The sequence below is a fragment of the Salvelinus namaycush genome, chromosome 26 (assembly GCF_016432855.1).
Source record: "Salvelinus namaycush isolate Seneca chromosome 26, SaNama_1.0, whole genome shotgun sequence".
NCBI classification, from domain to species: Eukaryota; Metazoa; Chordata; class Actinopteri; order Salmoniformes; family Salmonidae; genus Salvelinus; species Salvelinus namaycush.
Genome location: NC_052332.1, coordinates 4,605,287 through 4,628,502, shown reverse-complemented (window position 1 = coordinate 4,628,502; position 23,216 = coordinate 4,605,287). Strand labels below are relative to the sequence as shown.

Below are 23,216 nucleotides of genomic sequence, written 5' to 3'. Positions count from 1 at the left end.
ATTAAACATCTTCAGTCCAAAATGAAATCTAGAATCGGCTTCCTATTTCGCAACAAAGCCTCCTTCACTCATGCTGCCAAACATACTCGTAAAACTGACTATTCTACCCATCCTTGACTTCGGTGATGTCATTTACAAAATAGCCTCCAACACTCTACTCAGCAAATTGGATGTAGTCTATCACAGTGCCATCTGTTTTGTCACCAAAGCCCCATATACTACCCACCACTGCGACCTGTACGCTCTCGTTGGATGTCCCTCGCTACATATGTGTACCCAAACCCACTGGCTCCAGGTCATCTGTAAGTCTTCGCTAGGTAAAGCCCCGCCTTATCTCAGCTCACTGGTCACCATAGCAACACCCACCCGTAGCACGCGCTCCAGCAGGTATATCTCACTGGTCATCCCCAAAGCCAACACTTCCTTTGGCCGCCTTTCCTTCCAGTTCTCTGCTGCCAATGACTGGAACGAAATGCAAAAATCACTGAAGCTGGAGACTTATATCTCCCTCTCTAACTTTAAGCATCAGCTGTCTGAGCTGCTTACAGTATCAGGTACAGTATCTCGATCACTGTACCTGTACACAGCCAATCTGTAAATAGCACTACCCAACTACCTCATCCCCATATTGTTATTAATCTTCTTGCTCTTTTGCACCCCAGTATCTCTACTTGCACATCATCATCTGCAAATCTATCACTCCAGTGTTAATGCTAAATTGTAATTATTTCGCCTCAATGGCGTATTTATTGCCTTACCTTCCTAATCTTCTACATTTGCAACCACTGTACATAGATTTTTCTATTGTGTTATTGACTCTACGTTTGTTTGTAACTCTGTTGTTTTTGTCACACTGGTTTGCTTTATCTTGGCCAGGTCGCAGTTGTAAATTAGAACTTGTTCTCAACTGGCCTCCCTGGTTAAATAAAGGTGAATTGAAGTTAAAAAATAAAAAAAAATCATAAATAACTCTAAATTACTCTAAACAGGAGTACCTGTTTCTTTGTTAATCGCTCAACACAGAATAACCGCATGTGCAATATCCTTTCTATGTTATTCAGCTTTGTTCAATTGTATTCTTCATACTATAAAATAATGCCATGAATTCTAAGCAAATCTTGGCAGCGAAATTAACTAGTGTAGCCCACAGCCATGTGGCATAGCCAGATCAGGGCCTAACATAAGGAAAACTCAGAGTATGCTGTTCTGTTCTTCTGAAATTGTAATGGTTTTCTTCCTGGGATGAAGGAGAGGACCAAAACGCAGCGCGGCTAGTGTTCAACATAATTTAATAAAGAATGTGTGAACACTACAAACAACAAAACAATAAATGTGAAAACCGAGACAGTCCTATCTGGTGCAGAACACAAAGACAGAAGACAATCCCCAACACAAAACAAGCCACCTATATATGATTCTCAATCAGGGACAACGATTGACAGCTGCCTCTGATTGAGAACCATATTAGGCTGAACACAGAAACAGACAAACTAGACACACAACATAGAATGCTCACGTCCTGACCAACACTAAAACAAGCACAACGCATAAGAACTCTGGTCAGGACGTGACAGAAATAGACTACATTTTCTTTATATCATGTTTCTTTAGACCTGTCTAAAATAAATAAATAATGGATTTATTGTGATGGTGTAGGCTATATTATATAGATTTATGAGACTTTGAAATGTAGATGTTCCAAAGTCCCGCATTAGTGACTTGTAGGCTGTGTGTGGAAGCCAGTTTGTTCATTAATGGTCAATTACCTTGAGACCGGCAGTTATTTGCTTGACAATCACCGGCTGCAGACACGGTTATCTGAGCTATCCAATTGGCCACCTGTAAGCCTATATGTATGTGTACTTGATTTACTCTCTGGGCTTGCACCCCGCAAGGGTGGCACGTGTGGCACGTGTTTCAAGGCTATACAGTGTGGGTCCATACTTGCAAACTTGTGCTTAGACCGGAAGTTTAGACCTTTGGTCTAAAGTGGCTAGCTCCTAGCTTTTCTCATAGGCATACCTGGCACAAATAGCCACCCTGCTACCACGAGTCATTTGTATGTCCAGTAACAAAATAACAAATCAACCTATCGGACATCTTAAACAGTAGAGCCACCATCCAATCACATTTAACAGGTCAACTTGGCCAACTTCAAGGTTGACTTTGTTACCCTTGGTCTGTAACAAGAGTGTAAGTGTGCCAATATACATGTAACTGCCAAGATAAAGGAAATCATTTTTTTTTTATAAAGCCCTTCTTACATCAGCTGATATCTCAAAGTGCTGTACAGAAACCCAGCCTAAAACCCCAAACAGCAAGCAATGCAGGTGTAGAAGCACGGTGGCTAGGAAAAACTCCCTAGAAAGGCCAAAACCTAGGAAGAAACCTAGAGAGGAACCAGGCTATGAGGGGTGGCCAGTCCTCTTCTGGCTGTGCCGGGTTGAGATTATAACAGAACATGGCCAAGATGTTCAAATGTTCATAAATGACCAGCATGGTCAAATAATAATAATCACAGTAGTTATTGAGGGTGCAGCAAGTCAGCACCTCAGGAGTAAATGTCAGTTGGCTTTTCATAGCCGATCATTAAGAGTATCTCTACCGCTCCTGCTGTCTCTAGAGTTGAAAACAGCAGGTCTGGGACAGGTAGCACGTCCGGTGAACAGATCAGGGTTCCATAGCCGCAGGCAGAACAGTTGAAACTGGAGCAGCAGCACGGCCAGGTGGACTGGGGACAGCAAGGAGTCATCATGCCAGGTCGTCCTGAGGCATGGTCCTAGGGCTCAGGTCCTCCGAGAGAAAGAGAGAATTAGAGAGAGCATACTTAAATTCACACAGGACACCGGATAAGACAGAAGTACTCCAGATATAACAAACTGACCCTAGCCCCCCGACACAAACTACTGCAGCATAAATACTGGAGGCTGAGACAGGAGGGGTCAGGAGACACTATGGCCCCATCCGATGATACCCCCAGACAGGGCCAAACGGGAAGGATATATCCCCACCCACTTTGCCAAAGCACAGCCCCCACACCACTAGAGGGATATCTTCAACCACCAACTTACCATCCTGAGACAAGGCCGAGTATAGCCCACAAACATCTCCGCCACGGCACAACCCAAGGGGGGGCGCCAACCCAGACAGGAAGATCACGTCAGTGACTCAACCCACTCAAGTGACGCATCCCTCCTAGGGATGGCATGAAAGAGCACCAGTAAGCCAGTGACTCAGCCCCTGTAATAGGGTTAGAGGCAGAGAATCCCAGTGGAGAGAGGGGAACCGGCCAGGCAGAGACAGCAAGGGCGGTTCGTTGCTCCAGAGCCTTTCCGTTCACCTTCACACTCCTGGGCCAGACTACACTCAATCATATGACCCACTGAAGAGATAAGTCTTCAGTAAAGACTTAAAGGTTGAGACAGAGTCTGCATCTCTCACATGGGTAGGCAGACCATTCCATAAAATGGAGATCTATAGGAGAAAGCCCTGCCTCCAGCTGTTTGCTTAGAAATTCTAGGGACAATTAGGAGGCCTGCGTCTTGTGACCGTAGCGTACGTGTAGGTATGTACGGCAGGACCAACTCGGAAAGATAGGTAGGAGCAAGCCCATGTAACGCTTTGTCGGTTAACAGTAAAACTGTTAAACAGGCCTTGCCTTAACAGGAAGCCAGTGTAGGGAGGCTAGCACTGGAGTAATATGATCAATTTTTTTGGTTCTAGTCAGGATTCTAGCAGCCGTATTTAGCACTAACTGAAGTTTATTTAGTGCTTTATCCGGGTAGCCGGAAAGTAGAGCATTGCAGTAGTCTAACCTAGAAGTGACAAAAGCATGGCGTGGATAACAATATCCCTATACTCTCTACACTCACCAGTTTTAGCCAGCACCATCTTCAGATTAGCCTTAACGTCGGTAGCCCTGCCCCCTGGTAAACAGTGTATGATCGCTGGATGATTCGTTTTAAGTCTAATACTGTGGGTAATGGAGTCGCCAATGACTCTGGTTTTCAATTTGTCAGAGCTAATGGTGAGAGGCTTCGGCATCTCAGACCCCGTAACGGGAGGAGGAGAGACCAGAGAAGGCTCACTTGAGTAAATGAAGGATGCAAAGTATTTTGAAAGCTAGTGCTTCCACACAGGTGTGGTTCCTGAGTTAATTAAGCAATTAAAACATCCAATGTTTAGGGTCATGTATAAAAATGCCCAGTTGCTCATTATTATGGCTAGAAGAAGAGATCTGTGACTTTGAAAAAGGGGTCTAAAAGGAGCATAGGGGGTTTAAAGGGTGTGTGTGTCACCAGATCTTAACCCGATTGAACACTTATGGGAGATTGAGAGGTGCCTGAGACAGTGTTCTCCACCACCATCAACAAAACAAAACAACAAGTTATGGAATTTCTCTTGTAAGAATGGTGTCGAGTTCCAGACACCTGTAAAATCTATACCAAGGCGCATTGAAGCTGTTCTGGCAGCTCGTGGTGGCCAAATGCTAGTGCTGAGCGATTAACCAACATTTTGGTTATTGTTCGGTTTTTAAACAACTAATTGACCGACATCTGTTAAATTATTTGAATTCCATTTACTTCCTTTTTCTTCTGTGAGCTCAATGCGCATTTTCTCACTGTAGTTTCTCCATAGATAAATCAGGTTAAGCCTGAACTGTGCGATGTAGTAGGGATTTGTAGTTTCCAACAGGCCAATATTCTACATAGTTTAGTGCAGAAAATGTGGTAATTAACAACAATGACCATAATCCATTGCGCGCCTAATTGTCCGGAGAGAAGAGAATGCACGATCAAGAGGGATAAATAGCAGTTGCTTTGCAATGTCTCTCTACCTGAAAACCCATGATCTACAGTGCCTTCAGAAAGTATTCACACCCCTTGACTTTTTCCACATTTTGTTGTTACAGCCTGAATTGAAAATGGATAAAATTGGATAAAATTTACATTTTTTTGTCAGTGGCCTACACACAATACCCTAGAATGTCAAAGTGGAATTATGTTTTTTGAAATGTTGACAAATGAATAAAAAATGTAAAGCTGACCTGTCTTGAGTCAAGTGTTAAGCCCTTCGTTATGGCAAGCCTAAATACGTTTCCATAACTTAAATTTACTTAACCAGTCACATAAGTTGCATGGGCTCATCTCTGTACCCCAAACATAGAATTATCTGTAAGGTCCCTCAGCCGAGCAAACAAGGGCACCTATTAGTAGATGGGTAAAAAAAAGCAGACTTTGAATATCCATTTGAGCATGGTTAAGTTATTAATTACACTTTTGGCATGGTGTATCAATACACTCAGTCACTACAAAGATACAGGCAATCCTCCTAACTCAGTTGCCGGTTAGGAAGGAAACGGCTCAGGGATTTCACCATGAGGCCAATAGTGACTTCAAAACGGAGAACTCTAGATGCATCAACAACATTGTAGTTACTCCACAATATTAACCTAATTGAGAGTGGGGAAAAAAGGAAGCCTGTACAAAACATGCATCCTGTTTGCAACAAGGCACTAAAGTAATACTTTAAAAAAATGTCCTGAATACAAAGTTATGTTTGGGGCAAATCCAATACAACACATTACTGAGTACTAGAGGTCGACTGATTTAATCGGAATGGCCGATTTTAATTAGGGCCGATTTCAAGTTTTCATAACAATCGGAAATCGGTATTTTTGGACACTGATTTGGCCGATTGAAAAAAATATTATTATTATTTTATTTTATTTTTTACACCTTTATTTAATCTTTATTTAACTAGGCAAGTCAGTTAAGAACACATTCTTATTTTCAATGACGGCCTAGGAACGGTGGGTTAACTGCCTCGTTCAGGGGCAGAACGACAGATTTTTACCTTGTCAGCTCGGGGGATTCAATCTTGCAACCTTACAGTTAACTAGTCCAACGCTCTAACCACCTGATTACATTGCACTCCACTAGGAGCCTGCCTGTTACGCGAATGCAGCAGAAGCCAAGGTAAGTTGCTAGCTAGCATTAAACTTATCTTATAAAAAACTATCAATCAATGATAAATCACTAGTTAACTACACATGATTGATGATATTACTAGTTACTAGTATTACTAGATATTACTAGCGTGTCCTGCATTGCATATAATCGATGCGGTGCGTATCGTTGCTCCAATGTGTACCTAACCATAAACATCAATGCCTTTCTTAAAATCAATACACAGAAGTATATATTTTTAAACCTGCATATTTAGTTAAAAGAAATCCAGGTTAGCAGGAAATATTAACCAGGTGAAATTGTGTCACTTCTTGCGTTCATTGCACGCAGAGTCAGGGTATATGCAACAGTTTGGGCCACCTGGCTCATTGCGAACTAATTTGCCTGAATTTTACGTAATTATGACATAACGTTAAAGGTTGTTAACGTTGAAGGTTAACAGGAATATTTAGACTTATGGATGCCACCCGTTAGATAAAATACGGAACGGTTCCGTATTTCACTGATAGAATAAACGTCTTGTTTTCGAGATTATAGTTTCCGGATTCGACCATTTTAATGACCTAAGGCTCGTATCTCTGTGTGTTATTATGTTAAAACTAAGTCTATGATTTGATAGAGCAGTCTGACTGAGCGGTGGTAGGCAGCAGCAGGCTCGTAAGCATTCATTCAAACAGCAATTTCCTGCGTTTTGCCAGAAGCTCTTTGCTCTGCTTCAAGCCTATCACCTCCCGAGATTAGGCTGGTGTAACCGATGTGAAATGGCTAGCTAGTTAGCGGGGTGCGCGCTAATAGCGTTTCAAACGTCACTCGCTCTGAGACTTGGAGTAGTTATTCCCCTTGCTCTGCATGGGTAACGCTGCTTCGAGGGTGGCTGTTGTCGATGTGTTCCTGGTTCGAGCCCAGGTAGGAGCGAGGAGAGGGACGGAAACTATACTGTTACACTGGCAATACTAAAGTGCCTATAAGAACATCCAATAGTCAAAGGTTAATGAAATACAAATGGTATAGAGAGAAATAGTCCTATAATTCCTATAATAACGCTTAAGCTTCTTACCTGGGAATATTGAAGACTCATGTTAAAAGGAACCACCAGCTTTCATATGTTCTCATGTTCTGAGCAAGGAACTTAAACGTTAGCTTTCTTACATGGCACATATTGCACTTTTACTTTCTTCTCCAACACTTTGTTTTTGCATTATTTAAACCAAATTGAACATGTTTCATTAATTATTTGAGGCTGAATTGATTTTATTGATGTATTATATTAAGTTAAAATAAGTGTTCATTCAGTATTGTTGTAATTGTCATAATTACAAATACATCGGCCAAATACATCGGCCGATTTAATCGGTATCGGTTTTTGGGTCCTCCAATAATCGGTATCGGCGTTGAAAAATCATATTCGGTCGACCTCTACTGAATACCACTCTCCATATTCTCAAATATAGTGGTGGCTACATCCATGTTATGGGTTTGCTTGTAATCGTTAAGGACTGGGGAGTTTTTCAGGATAAAAAATAAATGGAATGGAGCTAAGCACAAACAAAACACTGGAGGAATACTTATCTAATCAAGATAAACTCTGCAAAAAAAGAAACGTCCTCTCACTGTCAACAGTTGTTAAGTTTGCTGAAAATAAACACAAACAGAAATTGAATAATTTGTCCCTGAACAAAGGGAGGGGGTCAAAATCAAAAGTAACAGTCAGTTTCTGGTGTGGCCACCAGTTGCATTAAGTACTGCAGTGCATCTCCTCCTCATGGACTGCATCAGATTTGCCAGTTCTTGCTGTGAGATGTTACCCCAATCTTCCACCAAGGCACCTGCAAGTTCCCGGACATTTCTGGGGGGGAATAGCCCTAGCCCTCCCCCCTCCGATCCAACAGTTCCCAGATGTGCTCAATGGGATTGAGATCCGGGCTCTTCGCTGGCCATGGCAGAACACTGACATTCCTGTCTTGCAGGAAATCACGCACAGAACGAGCAGTATGGCTGGTGGCATTGTCATGCTGGAGGGTCATGTCAGGATGAGCCTGCAGGAAGGGTAACACATGAGATAGGAGGATGTCTTCCCTGTAACGCACAGCGTTGCGATTGCCTGCAATGACAACAAGCTCAGTCTGATGATACTGTAACACACCGCCCCAGACCATGACGGACCGTCCACCTCCAAATCGATCCCCCTCCAGAGTACAGGCCTCCGGGTAATGCTCATTCCTTCGATGATAAATGCGAATCTGACCATCACCCCTGGTGAGACACAACTGCGACTCGTCAGAGAAGAGCCCTTTTTGCCAGTCCTGTCTGGTCCAACGACGATGGGTTTCTGCCTTTAGGCGACGTTGTTGCCAGTGATGTCTGGTAAGGACTTGCCTTACAACAGGCCTACAAGCCCTCAGTCCAGCCTCTCTCAGCCTATTGCAGACAGTCTGAGCACTGATTGAGGGATTGTGCGTTCTTGGTGTAACTCGGGCAGTCGTCGTTGCCATCCTGTACCTGTCCCGCAGGTGTGATGTTCAGATGTACCGATCCTGTGCAGGTGTTACACATGGTCTGCCACTGCGAGGACGATCAGCTGTCCGTCCTGTCTCCCTGTAACGCTGTCTTAGGCGTCTCACAGTATGGACATTGCAATTTATTGCCCTGGCCACATCTGCAGTCCTCATGCCTCCTTGCAGCATGCCTAAGGCACGTTCACGCAGATGAGCAGGGACCCTGGGTATCTTTCTTTTGGTGTTTTTCAGAGTCAGTAAAAAGCCTCTTTAGTGTCCTAAGTTTTCATAACTGTGACCTTAATTGCCTACCATCTGTTAGTGTCTTAACGACGTTTCCACAGGCACATGTTCATTTAATTGTTTATGGTTCATTGAACAAGCATGGGAAACAGTGTTTTAAACCCTTTACAATGAAGTTCTGTGAAGTTATTTGGATTTTTACGAATTATCTTTGAAAGACAGGGACCTGAAAAAGGGACGCTTCTATTTGTTTTATTTTTCATGAATGTTTGAATTTTTCTTCCACATTGACTGAATATTTTATGTAGATCGTTGACCAAAAATGACAATTTTAATTTTACTTTGTAATACAACAAAATGTGGAATAAGTCAAGGGGTATGAATACTTTCTGAAGGCACTAAGTGATTGATAGTTGACATTCATAAAAGTATGCCTCATTCTCTTTGAAGAACTACTAAAATAGGGATTTTGTCAGACAGCATAGGCAGCAGCTCTATAGAGATGAGATGATGACATGGAATTAAATAATGCAGTGCCTTCAAAGTATTCACAGCCCTTGACTTTTTTCACATTTTGTTGTAGGCCTACATTTAGGTATAATATAGCCTATGCAGTAGTGCACAGAGATAGACGCATGTATGCTCACTCTCACGCACAGCAGTGTCATTTTGTGGTGCTGGGAACCCAAAAAATGCATACTACCTTTCAATGTCTAAAATAATTCTCAAAACCGAAATTGAAAAACTCAATTTTTTTATAACCGAACTGACCTCAAAAAACCCAATGCCCCATTTAAGACACTTTGTTGGTGTTTCCCCTATTTTGGACGTTACCTGTATATTGCATGATGCATCCTTGAGTTGCCTAGCCTACTAGCGTTACACAAAATTCAAAACATGCATTTTCTCATATGACCAAATTCATGGTTTTTGCCTATCCGTTTCAGACACATCCTTGTGCTTTCACAGGAATAAAGATGTAGGAGGATTATGCAACGAGAAGTTTATATTTGAAAATTCAAATAGCTGTAATTTACCCCTTACTGCTATAACTGACTGGTGGTGTGATCCACTAAGGTGGTAAGCCTGGAGATGACGATGTACAAGAACTGTGAGTTTGAATCCCACTTGGGGCAAAGCTTTTCTTTGTGTAAAAAAATGCCCCGCTGCTGGTCCTCGAGTCAAATAACGCATATGTGACGAAGAAGATGATTATAAAAATGCATATTAAACGTTGTAGGCCTACATTTAGGTATAATGTAGCCTTTGCAATAGTGCACAGAGACGGACACATGCACGCTCGCACAACACACTGTCACTTTGTGGTGCTGGGAGTAACAGTCTGGTAACACTTTAATGAAGCCAGTTCCTTATGTAAGAACAAAACCATATATTGACCGTAACGTCAACCAAATCAGCAGTTCAGAGGTATGTGCAGGATTATTTTTTTAATAAGGTGTTATGTTTCCCCTGAGGTCGGGATTCATTTGTTTGAGAATAAATATCCAATGGCTTTTAGCAGGTGCCAAATGTGAAAGTGAATGGACTCTGCACACTTCAATTCATTCTCCCTTATGATTAGTGCGTTTGCTCACCTGTTGATGTATTTCGGCCAGGTGGACCAATCAGGGTTGTTCCTCCCCCCGCGGGACTATGACGGCAACACAGCCAATGAAAAGGTGAGTAAAGTTTGGGTGGCTAGAGAGGTGGGTGGTGGCCAGTACGGGTGGGGTCTTTGCCTATCCATGGCTGTCAAAATTAGGTACTGTAACAAATTAGATTGCAAACGTGAGCAATCATATTGCGTGACACAATGCACACAAACGCTGTCAGGGTGGAATAGTCCATTATTATGAACCAGTCCGTGGGTGGTTAATGACACTTGTTTCTACTTGTATGAGGAAAAACTTGGATTATATCCCCTCCCATGCGTTGAAGGCATATCTGGATTACATGGTGGAGCTGGGCCTGCTGTTGGGAGGGGATAAGAACTCCACACAGAGCCAGATGCAGCAGATCCTGGACTTTGAGACAACGCTCGCCAACATCACCATATCGCAGGACAAATGCTGCGACAAGGAGAAGATCTACCACAAGATCACCATCGCCGAGCTGCAGGTGTGTGTGCATCTGTCAGGTGGGGGTTACAGAGAGAGGGAGAGAACATGTGAGCTTCCATGTGTGTGGGAGAGCGAGAAGAAGGTACATAAAGTGAGGTTGATTTGAGTGGACACATGCCATTGGATCAGGCTGGAAAACCTTTACTCTTTAATCAATTATAGTCTGTTCTCACTTTTCCTCCTGTCTCCATTTGTCAAAACATGCATGGGTTTTTCACACATCCCATCCCCCACGAAATCACCACCACCATCTGAAACCTGTGGCCTCTTCACACCTTTGTCTGTTTTCTTCCTCCTCTGAGGACTATTCTCCCCTGCTTCTCCTGCGGTCCTCTTCTTTGTTTATGAACACTGTCCTGGTCGCCAAGGTGCCTCTTGCCAAGAGCTGTTGCTAGACCTTTCTATCTCCACGGCCGCAGCAGAACTGCACATTGTCATGATGTTGCCCTGTTGGGGAGGTTTATGACCCTCATAAATACCTTTCCCCTATTTTCTCTCTCAACTCTACAGATTTGACTCTTGGAAAGCCCTTTGTTAACATAGAGAGAGTCTGGTAACATCAAAAGGTTGGGAACGGAACCATATTTTGGTAATCCAACCAGTTGAAAACCGTTGGTACTTAAAGAATATGACGTCAGATCAGTTGTCGTCTGAGACATTATTACTGATGATAGGATGACATAAACTGTATCTTGGAAAGTCTTCACATGAAATTGTTGGGCAATTTAAAAACTATTTGTGAAAAGATAATGTAATTTTAGCTTCTAAATGAGAGAATTGTTTTCATAAAGTAAACTCTGCTCACTCAGCATCCCCGCACAAGTGAACAGACATTGGTTGTAAACTATGAAACACGCCCTTCTCTCCACTACAAAAGCCCATTGACAAAAGTCAACCTCTTGTGTTCCCGATGACGTGAGGACTGCTGTCCATACGTTTAAAAGGGCTAATATCAACTACAGAACTAAGCCAACCTCGGTGTGAGCTCTGGTTGCGACTGGTTGAATGACTACAACCTAATTAACACTGTGTTCCCGGTGACGTGAGGACTGATGTCCATACGTTTAGAAGGGCAAATTTCAATGTGGAGGTGACGATCGACACACTGGAAGGAGGAATTTCGACTATACCAGCCAGAATATAGCATGAGCTTATAGTATGGCAACTTGGTATGAACTTTGAACTCTTATTCACTAAAGAAGTGATACATCCTAGACGTCGAGTTAGCAGCAGCAGCTGTAAACGTGGGCTAGGAAAGGACGGACAATATCTTTAGAAAGACAGGGTACTACAACGTATCCGTTCTACCACACAATGACGGTACTACAACATATACTTTCTACCACAAGACATATTCTTCAAAGGACAAGGGAGATCTCTGCTGGGCAACCCAGCCTTCCATCTATGACCAATCTATCGAAGCACAGCTCAGAGTAAATATTTCTTGCATTTTCCTTTTCCAAATGGGCAGTTATTTAGAATGCATACGATTCTGTATTTACGATAGCACAGCTTCATAAGGTCCGATAGAGGCCAAATCCTTTTGTTCCTCAGTCTTCCCGCGCTTGCATTCTAACCCAACCCCCTTTCTTTGTGTAACCAGCCGTCATATCGGTTCCGTCCGCTAGGGATGTTTTCTTGTATGACATAATTAGTAATCAATGTATGATCCATCCTGTGTATATGTAATTCTGTGATTATTTAGTAAATAAATAATTAAACCAAATTTTGTATTGCTGATTCAACTTGTTAGCCAGGGTTCGTGTAGATATCTGAACGTTGTAAGAATCTTGGTTAAGACTGAATAAGGTGACGATTAATAATTGACTGCTATTGATATAAAAGATTACCAGGTCTTTAAGAGTTTATTCGGAAGACAACAGCTCTATAAACATTATTCCGTGGTACCCCGACTTTCTAGTTAATTACATTTACATGATTAGTTTAATCAGGTAATATTAATTACAGAGAAATTACTTTATAAAATAGCATGTCATATCACTTAATCCGGCATAGCAAAGACACGACAACAGAGATGGTGAAGGGTAGGAGGAAAAGGAGGATCCTTTGTCAACAGACAGAACGAATGGACAGGCCGTTTGAGAGTCAGGAATTGAAAGTCAGCATTTGTAGGATGGGTTGAATCATTCAAATAGGTGGTAATGGGTAGATTGTGTATACCACTGACATTTTTATGTGTCATTCCACCTCAAAAAGCACAAGGAAGAATGTTCTGAAAATCGTTTGTTAGAAACGGATAAGATTAGCACTCCTGCAACAATACTTTGTTGAAATATACACTGAACAAAAGTATAAACGCAACATGCAACAAATTCAAAGATTTTACTGAGTTACAGTTCATATAAGGAAATCAGTCAATTGAAATGAAATAATTTGTTCCTAATCTATGCATTTCACATACACCTTAAGAAAAAGGTAGGGGCGTGGATCAGAACACTAGTCAGTATCTGGTGTCACCACCATTTTCCTCATGCAGCGCGACACATCTCGAGCATTCCAAACATGCTCACTGAGGGACATGTCTGAGTATGCAGGCCATGGAAGAACTGGGACATTTTCGGCTTCCAGGAATTGTGTACAGATCCTTGCGACATGGAGCTGTGCATTATCATGCTGAAACATGAGGTGATGGAGGTGGATGAATGGCAGGATAATGGGCCTCAGGATCTTGTCACGGTATCTCTGTGCATTCACATTGCCATCTATAAAATGCAATTGTGTTTGTTGTCCGTAGATTATGCCTGCCCATACCATAACCCCACCACCACCATGGGGCTCTCTGTTCACAACGTTGACATCCGCAAACCGCTCGCCAACACGATGCCATCTGCCCGGTACAGTTGAAACCGGGATTCATCTGTGAAGAGCACACTTCTCCACTGTGCCAGTGGCCATAGAAGGTGAGCATTTGCCCACTGAAGTCTGTTATGACGCCGGACTACAATCGGGTCAAGACGACGAGCACGCAGATGAGCTTCCCCGAGACTGTTTCTGACAGTTTTTGCAGATATTCTTCAGCTGTGCAAACCCACAGTGTCATCAGCTGTCCGGGTGGCTGGTCTCCGATGATCCCGCAGGTGATTTAAGCCGGATGTGGAGGTCCTGGGCTGGTGTGGTTACACGTGGTCTGCGGTTGTGAGGCCATTTGGACGTACTAGAAAATTCTCTAAAATTACATTAGACTCGGCTTATGGTAGAGAAAGGAACATTACATTCTCTGGCAACAGCATTGGTGGACATACCAATACATCCATGCTCTATACATCCTTAAAATTGAACATAAAACAGAAATACGTACATTTTTTTTTTTTTATGTTTAAAATACATCCGACTATCGATTGATTTCATTACCTTCTTATTCTTACAGAGCATAGTATTCAATTGCGCAAACTGGTTATTTAAATCTACCTTTACAAATATTGAATCGGGAGTTTTTTTCTTAAAAATAGTTATGTAGATGTGATATTTAGCAATAATTATAATCAAATTCATCACATACTTTTCGTTAATGGAGAATCTTGGACTATCAAAAACAAAAAGAACATCACAAGCTTGCAGATGGATGTCCTTACCAAATCCTTTACCCAAGTCCAGCCTAAGATCCACCCAGAACATAGTCACATACACACATTGGAAAAACAAATGCTCAAGTGATTGTGTCCCAAATCGACAAAATCAATATTGCTCAACTTGAGGCATGAAACCTTTAACCCTGGCAATTTGACTGGTACACATAGCAATGGCTGCCTGGTATCGCGATGCAATCATTTCCATGGGAATGTAGAATGCTCATTCAAATGATGTCAACTGATGTGGCTCATGCAATGGAATGTCTTTTTTGTTATGTCAGTTGAGTTGAATCAACGAATCACAACACATATTTTAGCACATACTTTACTTCCTGCTTTGCTCTGTGGGTACACTTGCAATGGCCGCCAGTCCATCCATTATGCCATCATTGACTTGGGGATGCCTGTTCTATTTATTATATTTCTATGGCAGCACATAGTCAGGAGTGGAGTAGAAGATTATTCTGGTTGACATTTTTATTTTTTTTGCTATTCGAACAGTTATTACGGTGACCGTGGTCATTTGGCTGGCCATTTACCGTCGTCCAACCATGGCTGGAGGCAATTTCCACCATATTCCTCACACCAGTCCATTCCTTTTACACTTCCCCTCATGGATTAAAGCGTGCACGTTAAGGGACAAGGGTAGGGATTCGGAATTTTGCCAAAACAAACCTCCCCCCCCCCCAAAAAAAAGATTAAGCAATGTTGATCTGTCTAATCATATTAAATTACTAGAGGGGCTATATCATGAAACCCACAAAGTTAGAAAATTGTAGCTATTGTGTCCGGGAGAAATCCAAACCAGTCTAATTGGAATTGAATGGCAGTAGAGGAGTAGGGGATACATTTCCTGTTTTTACTTATGCAGGAAAATAAAAGTAAGGCATGTGATATATAAGTTGTTTAATAGAATTAATATCAACCTAAAACATAGTCATATACAGTGCCGATTTTTAGAATGTAATTCTTGGTGGGCCCCAAAAAAAAAAGTGGGATGCATGCCAGTAAAGCCACTACATAACACAACACTAAACAATACATGAATTGCACTATAACGGTGACAAACAGTGTCCACAAACTGTTAGTGCCTACATAAAGCTGTCCCCGCATCAGAGTCCCAACACCTTACCACTGCTACACCTGGCAATCAGCGGAGCCTTGTGTGGCAGTCAAACATTTAATTCAGACTCATTTACTGCCTTTAAAAAAACATGGCTGATATGGCTGAGTTGCTTAAACAAATGTGGTTTCTACTGACAATTGAGATGTACAAACTACGGCATAAGGGGACAACAAGCGGATAAGAGGCAATCTGTAATTTCGATTAAGACATTAATGAGCGAGTTAGGACGGACGTAGTCAATATAACTATTTGTTCAGCACTTTTGAAATGTACAGCGACAATTCAGAACATGGGCCGTTCTTACACGATTCTCCCTGTACACCAAGTCAGAACAGTAGGATGAATAAAGGGGTCAGATAAGCAGACAATGAAATGCTCTTACAAAATTCTATGATTTACCTTTCTCAAAAACGGGTTATAGGCCACATGTGCACCACCAAGTCAGAACAGTAGGTGAAATTCAGAGGTGAAAATAGACCATTTTAGGGTGAGGCACATGGGCTACTAACAGCTTACTACACAACATACACTTAGTATTACTTTCTTAGTTACAGTATACATATCTCCCTGGCATATTACATCATGTATGCAGCAGCATAGAATACATTTTTGAACTCACCTTGTTGTGCTGTGCTCACTTGAACAGGAAGGTGGCGCGGCGGTCCTTCGTGGGCAAATTTAGTCATGAAACTGTCATCAGTCTGCCATTCTCTGGATTTATAGTGCTTTCAAGACATCTGTGAACCCGAGTTCCGGATTTACAATTTCGAGTTGGATGAAAGTTCAAACGTATTTTCCCAGTCGTACCTCGTTTTTCCCCAGTGTCCTCAGTAGTTTTGAACTGACTAAAGTCAGTTTTCGCGGTTGCGAGTTAAGTTATGAGTGTGGCACAGATAATGCTTCATTGACAGCATGGCCAATGTTGAATATTTATCATTTTAAACTAGGAAAAGAGACCCTTAGACTTGGAACCACACAGCCACTCCATTGAATAGCAGGCTAGTGATTGCTTTGCAATGCTTGCAGTTAGCCACTGTCACTAATTCCTTTGAAACCACTCGTTGTTGAATTTGCGATTTCCATCTTGTTGTGTAATGTTTATGTCCAATGGCCGATGAGCACTGATACGTTTTATGTGTAATTTCTCCTCATTATTTCTCTTCATTTGACAAGGATTAAAAAGGATTTGCCAGTAGATTGTCGACTTGATTCATGATGATGACTGCTAGCTAAGATTTTGAAAGTATCAGTCCAATCAAAGCTACTGTAGATATAACGTGATTTGACGTAATTTTATCTGTGGCCAATGACCTTGAGCCTTCTTGGATGGGCACTTCTAATGTAACGCTATGGCAGCACCCAAGGGGCTTGAATTTTAGAGCTCTACCTTTTAGACTTTGTGGCGACGTACTGTCCCCATGAGTGACAGAACACTAAGCCAATCACGGCGCAACGCTCTGGATTTTCTGCTAGCTTGCCCCACCACCACAGAAAGCACTGAGCTAGGCTGAAACACCTGCACTGCGTTTTGGAGCTGGCTTACTCAAGGAAACAAAAAAGAGACTGTGTTTGGAGACTTTAACTCTCTTATTATTTAATTGTTTTACATTGTTTGCAAACTGATATGTGACACGTATTAATGCCAAAAAAAACATGCAAAACAGGCAAGCCACCCCCCCAATGTTTTTTATTTAAATTGTATTAATATTTTTAGCAAAGATTGTGGCTCAGCCCCACCTTCCCTGAATGACAGGTCGCCACTGGTCATATAATTATAAATACAGTTTATGCATCTTGTATACCAATTTGCTGTATAAATAGCCTCTACAATAATATGTAAACATGCCATAAATGTATGGATTGACTGCATTGTTCGACTGGAATATTGGTCTATTGGTAGTTAATTTGATAAATGAATGGAATCATTTCTCTGAAACTGGCTGGCTTGCTAGCTAACAAACATACAGTGCAGCTAATCTTCAAATTCATTGTTTTAAACAATCTTATCACAGCACTGGCAAACCATGGTTGACTAACTGCCTTACCAAAATGGCTGACCTTAAAGTTAATGGCCATTCTAGTATTCTAATTCCTAAGTCCTGTGTCTGCCATCTGTTGGGCGGATCCAACAATATGCCTCATGAATTGGATCAATTGACACAATTTTGTGTGTGAAATCATGAATTTGTGGGACACACTCGACGTGAGGCCACTTTTGGATTCTGAAAATGTTGTTTTTGTGGTGAACATTCCTTTTCACAAAGGTGACCTCTGACCTTTAACCTCTCTCGCCATCAGCTGCTGGCTCCGGCGGTGGACTGGCTGGACTACCTGTCCTTGGTCCTGTCCCCTCTGGACCTGAATGACACGGAGCCCGTGGTGCTCTATGCCAAGGAGTTCCTGCAGCAGGTGTCTGACTTGATCAACAAGACTGATCGCAGGTAAGGACCTGGACGGGAGCCAACCTGGTCGTCCTTATCCCCCTACAGCCAAAGGTTCCGTAACAGGTCACGTGGTTATGAAGTACTACAGGCCCTTCTATAGCTGCAGGAAATAGGGATGCTGGAGGTGCTGCAGCACCCCCTGATAAGTAAATTTTTTTCCTCCAAAAACATAAAAAATATATATTTCAAAAATTATTTAACTCTTGTCTAAACAGACAGAAATAAAATAATTCAAAATACTACACCAGCGAGCATACTTTAGCCGCAGAGGATCAATAGCTGTAGAAGGCCAAACAGCTTGTTGCCTTGTGGCCATAGATCATATAATCCATAGAAGGATTTTGGAACCTCTGACCCTGGCAATTTGACCGATGAACTCATGAGTACACTATCAATGGCTGCCGGTCACTTGAATGGGAACTGCCATCTATTGGTTGTATTTATATGGTTGGTCGCGGCTGTCAGTTTGTCTTTGGCAAATTTCAAAATGCAAAAATGTTTTTTTGGGGGAAAGCAAATGCCTACTGCTGAAAAGAGATGACTAATCTGTCTGTAAAAGCTCAAATAATAATAATTGAGTTTTCAGCGATTCAGAACAAACAGCACTGTTTTTAAAAGTAGTTTATCTGCAGATGGGCTATTGTCACTAGCGCATCGGCCATCACTGGTGAGTATCCTAGGTTTCATAATTGGGTGAGTCAGTGCCACTGGCGAGTTTATTTAGTAGCCTATACAGGGCATTCGGAAAGTATTCAGACCTGTTGACTTTTTCCACGTTCTGTTACATTACAGGCGTATGCTAAAAGTGATTTAAAAAATATTCTCATAAAATCTACACACAATGCACCTTAATGACAATACATAACTATTCAGACCCTTTCCTGTAAGACTCGAAATTGAGCTCAGGTGTGTCCTTCCATTGATCGTTCTTGAGATGTTTCTACAACTTGATTGGAGTCCACCTGTGGTAAATTCAATTGATTGGACATGATTTGGAAAGGCACACACCTGTCTATATAAGGTCCCACAGTTGACAGTGCATTTCAAAGCAAATACCAAGCCATGAGATCGAAGGGATTGTCTGTAGAGCTCTGAGACAGAATTGTGTCGAGGCACAGATCTGGGGAAGGGTACCAAAACATTTCTGCAGCATTGAAGGTCCCCAAGAACACAGTGGCCTCCATCATTCTTAAATGGAAGAAGTTTGGAACCACCAAGACTTCCTAGAGCTGGCCGCCCGGCCAAACTGAGCACCTGGGGAGAAGGGCCTTGGTCAAGGAGGTGACCAATAACCTGATGGTCACTCTGACAGAGCTCCGGTGTTCATCTAAATTGGAGTTGCTTACCAAGGAGACATTGGATGTTGGCCGAGTTACATTTTTGACTTAAATCTATTTGAAAATCTCTGCCAAGACTTGAAAATGGCTTTCTAGCAATTATCAACAACCAACTTGACTAAGCTTGAAAAATGTTAATAAGAATAATGGGTAAATATTGTACAGTCCAGGTGTGGAAAGCTCTTAGGGACTAACCCAAAAAGACTCACAGCTGTAATCGCTGCCAAAGGTGTTTCTAACATGTACTTTCTCAAGGGGGGTGAATCTAACAAGATATTGTTTCATTTTTAATACATTTTTATTAAATGTTAGATATTTTCTTCCACTTCAACAGAGTATTTTGTGTAGATTGTTGACCAAAAATGACAAATCTATTTTAATCACATTTTATTTTTCATTTTAATCACATTTTTTTTAAACCACATTTTTAAGGGTGTGATACTTTCTGAAGGCACAGTACAACCAATATACAACCTGACCATAATGTCATGGAAAAACGTCATAATAACATCCTTGCAACCAGTTTTGCACTGTGGGAAAACAATCATTGGATTGCCCTAACCAACAGGATGTTAACTGTCCATTGTTATTTGTTTGCTTATTCTTGTCACCCACTTGCCCTCGTGTTTCCTCTTCCTCCTCATCTCTCCCCTTCTCTCTCCCTGTCTCTCCTGTCTCTCAGCCTGCTCAACAACTACATGATCTGGAACCTGGTGCAGAAGGGAGCATCCAGTCTGGACCAGCGCTTTGAGAATGCCCAGGACAAGCTGCTAGAGAGCCTGTATGGAACCAAGAAAGTGTGTTTTTTAGGCTTGAGTCCTAAATGGCACCCTAATCCATATGTAGTGCACTACCTTTGACTAGGGCCCTTAGAGCCTGGTTAAAAGTAGTGCACGAGGGAATAGGGTGTCATTTGGGAGGCAACCATATTCTTACTTATGTCATTGATTAACCCTTCTTTGTGAAATACCTGGTTATGTTCCGGTTTCCCGGACACATATTAAGCCTAGTCCTGGACTAAAGAGCCATTTACAATGGAGATCCTCTGTCGAGCATGCTTTTTTGTACTGGACAAGGCTTGATCTGTGTCTGGGAAACCAGCACTTGCAATTTGTATGTGAGACTGTTTGGGCTCCTAGCAAGCAATGTGTGCTACCTCAACAAACTTGCAGTACACACACTTTTCACAACCAAAATGATCGAGTAAACAGCTGGTGTGAGACTTGTCTGTCTGTCTCTGTGTGTGCGTGTGTTCGCTCAGTCCCGCACACCTCGATGGCAGACCTGCATTGGGAACACAGATGACACGCTCGGCTTCGCCCTGGGAGCGCTCTTTGTTAAAGCGACGTTTGATAAACACAGCAAAAAGATTGTGAGTTTTGATAGGCGCACAACTGCATTTACGTCTATTCAAGCCTGTGGTGTTTTTTTAAACCACATGAACGATGTATGACTGCCCCCTAGGGGTTACCATGTGTAGTGAAACGCCATGGGGTCTCACTGTAAACACAGCCATCATAAAATAACCTTATTTGCTAGCACTTTATTATAAGCTATTTTCAATTCTTATCAATGTTTATGAATGCCTATAAATGCTTTGTGTAATGTTATAAATGCTTATGAATTGTAACATTAATAATGCTGATCGCTAATTTCTTATAAATGTTTACAATCAATGAAATACTAATTTAGTAATAGTTCCCTGTCCTGTAGAGGGGAGGGAGATATATAGAGTGATAAAGAAGAGAAAAATTGGACTATTAAATGGAGAGATTGTTATTGGGTAGAGAAGAGGGGCAAGTAGAAGAGGGAGACATGGAAGCGGAGAGGCACAGTGTGAGGACTGGCAAGGGGGTTATAGACTATCACGCACAATTTGTTCATCTTTTTAGTGGTTACGTACTTCTATCAAAATGTCCTTATGTTTGAGGGATGGGCTGGTTTCGGATTGCCGTGGGTATTTCATTACACATCAGAGTCTAATTGTAGAAGAAGGATCTATTCCATCTTTCTTCCTTCTTACATTTAATGCATGTCTCTCACCCCACTATCAGGTCGAGGGGATGATCAATGAGATCCGTGCTGCGTTCAAAGATGCTCTGGATCACATCAAGTGGATGGACAAACAGACACGGATGGCAGCCAAAGACAAGGTCAGAGATGATGTCACCTATTGGATAGGCTATGTATGGTTGCCACAGGGTATCGTGTGTGTGTGTGTGTGTGTGTGTGTGTGTGTGTGTGTGCGTTCCTGCGTGTGTGTAAGAGGACAGGGAAGGGAGTAATATAGGGTTAAAGGTTATAATACAGTAGTTGGAATAGACAGCCCTCTTTGTTTAGATCTCCAGATAATGGAAATGGGAGGTTTTCTGGCCCCATTCCTCCATCTTGCCCTCTCTCTTATCCACTTTGTCCCCCTGATATTTAGGCGGACACCATCTACAACATGATTGGATTCCCTGACTTTATCCTGGACCCCAAAGAACTGGATGATGTTTATGACGGGGTGAGTGGGTGCCTTTTTTTGTTCAGTTGTCATGATTGACGAGTTGACGGTCAAATTACAAGGGCCCTGTAGATCAGTGAGTAATTATTTCTCTCTCTCTCTCTGTCTTCCTTTGTCTGTATATCCATCTCTGTCCACAGTATGACGTCTCAGAAGACAACTTTTTCCAGAACACGCTCAACTTCTACAACTTCTCCGCCAGGGTGATGGCCGATCATCTCCGCAAGCCACCCAACAGCGACCAGTGAGTCATGATCACCACCATCACTATATCTCAGTGCATATTTGTACTGTAAATTAACTTGATTCTTGACCTCAACCAGGATTGGGTAGGTTACTTTCTCAATGTAATCCGTTAGTTACTAGTTACCCGTCAAATTGTAATCAGTATTGTTACTTTTGGATTACTTTCCCCTTAAGCTTCATTAGAAGAAGGCAAATAGGATCCATCAAACGCATTTGGCGTGTCATCATAATGGTCTCTGACTTGTGGTCAGACCTGCTAAGGTGGAACGAATTTAAACTTGCGCCTTTTATCAATACTGAATTGAATGTCAGTAGCTAGGTTTCCATCCAATTAGACAGATTTTCATGTGAATATTCTAAAAACCACATAAAAACAATATGCACATTTTCCCACCGGAGATGTTTCCATCAAATTGACTTGTTGCAGGTAAAAGGCTGTGCGAGATGACGTAGGGCACATTAAATAACTTTTGCAGTTTAAATTCCCATAAACCAAATTTTAAAAAATACAGGTTTCCATCGCATTTTTAACTCTACTGAAGGGTTTTCTAACAAACATTTTTATGTTATATAGCGAGTGTGCACACTCTGGGATTGGCACGTGCACTGTAGCCAATAGCTCTGGCTAGACCGCATATATAGCCTACATGATGAGATTATTATTATTATGGGAAAAAGGCAGGCAAGCACAGATTATCATGTCACCAGAATAAGATCATCAATATTTATTGGAAAGGAGCATCAAGCTCATCTTGAACTTTCACCACCCTGTGAAGTTCATCATCATTTAATGATGCACTATGCAGGAATCGCTCCGCCATTTCCTGGTTGCTCAAACTCTAATAGTTTGCCTAGTTTCAGTTTGTGATAAGCTAGTATAGTGTGGAGAATCATTGTACCATCTAAACCACTGTGAAATATATTTTCTATAACCAATTATATTGTTGTTTCAGCTGTTTTGAAGCTGGTGTACAAAACATCAAGTAAAAGACACAAAAACAAAATGTAAGAATGGGAAGCATAGATCTATAACTCCCATTTCTATGTGAATTTGGTCAAATCGCCCAAAAAGGTACATATTGCTACTTTAATCTGTAACCTAATAAACTCCATGCTTTACTGATGAGTTGTAGTGGGAGG

The 23,216-nt window shown here is 41.8% G+C and overlaps 1 protein-coding gene across 1 annotated transcript in view; it reads left to right on the top strand.

Moving 5' to 3' along the window:
- LOC120021844 (endothelin-converting enzyme 2-like) overlaps positions 1-23,216 on the top strand; it is a 44,450-nt gene that overhangs the window by 16,396 nt on the left and 4,838 nt on the right. Inside the window, exons 6-13 of the mRNA XM_038965691.1 lie at positions 10,324-10,395; positions 10,646-10,825; positions 17,842-17,984; positions 20,007-20,121; positions 20,586-20,696; positions 21,379-21,477; positions 21,753-21,830; positions 21,971-22,074. Coding sequence (XP_038821619.1) covers positions 10,324-10,395; positions 10,646-10,825; positions 17,842-17,984; positions 20,007-20,121; positions 20,586-20,696; positions 21,379-21,477; positions 21,753-21,830; positions 21,971-22,074 — 902 coding nt within the window. The remainder of the gene's footprint in view (positions 1-10,323; positions 10,396-10,645; positions 10,826-17,841; positions 17,985-20,006; positions 20,122-20,585; positions 20,697-21,378; positions 21,478-21,752; positions 21,831-21,970; positions 22,075-23,216) is intronic.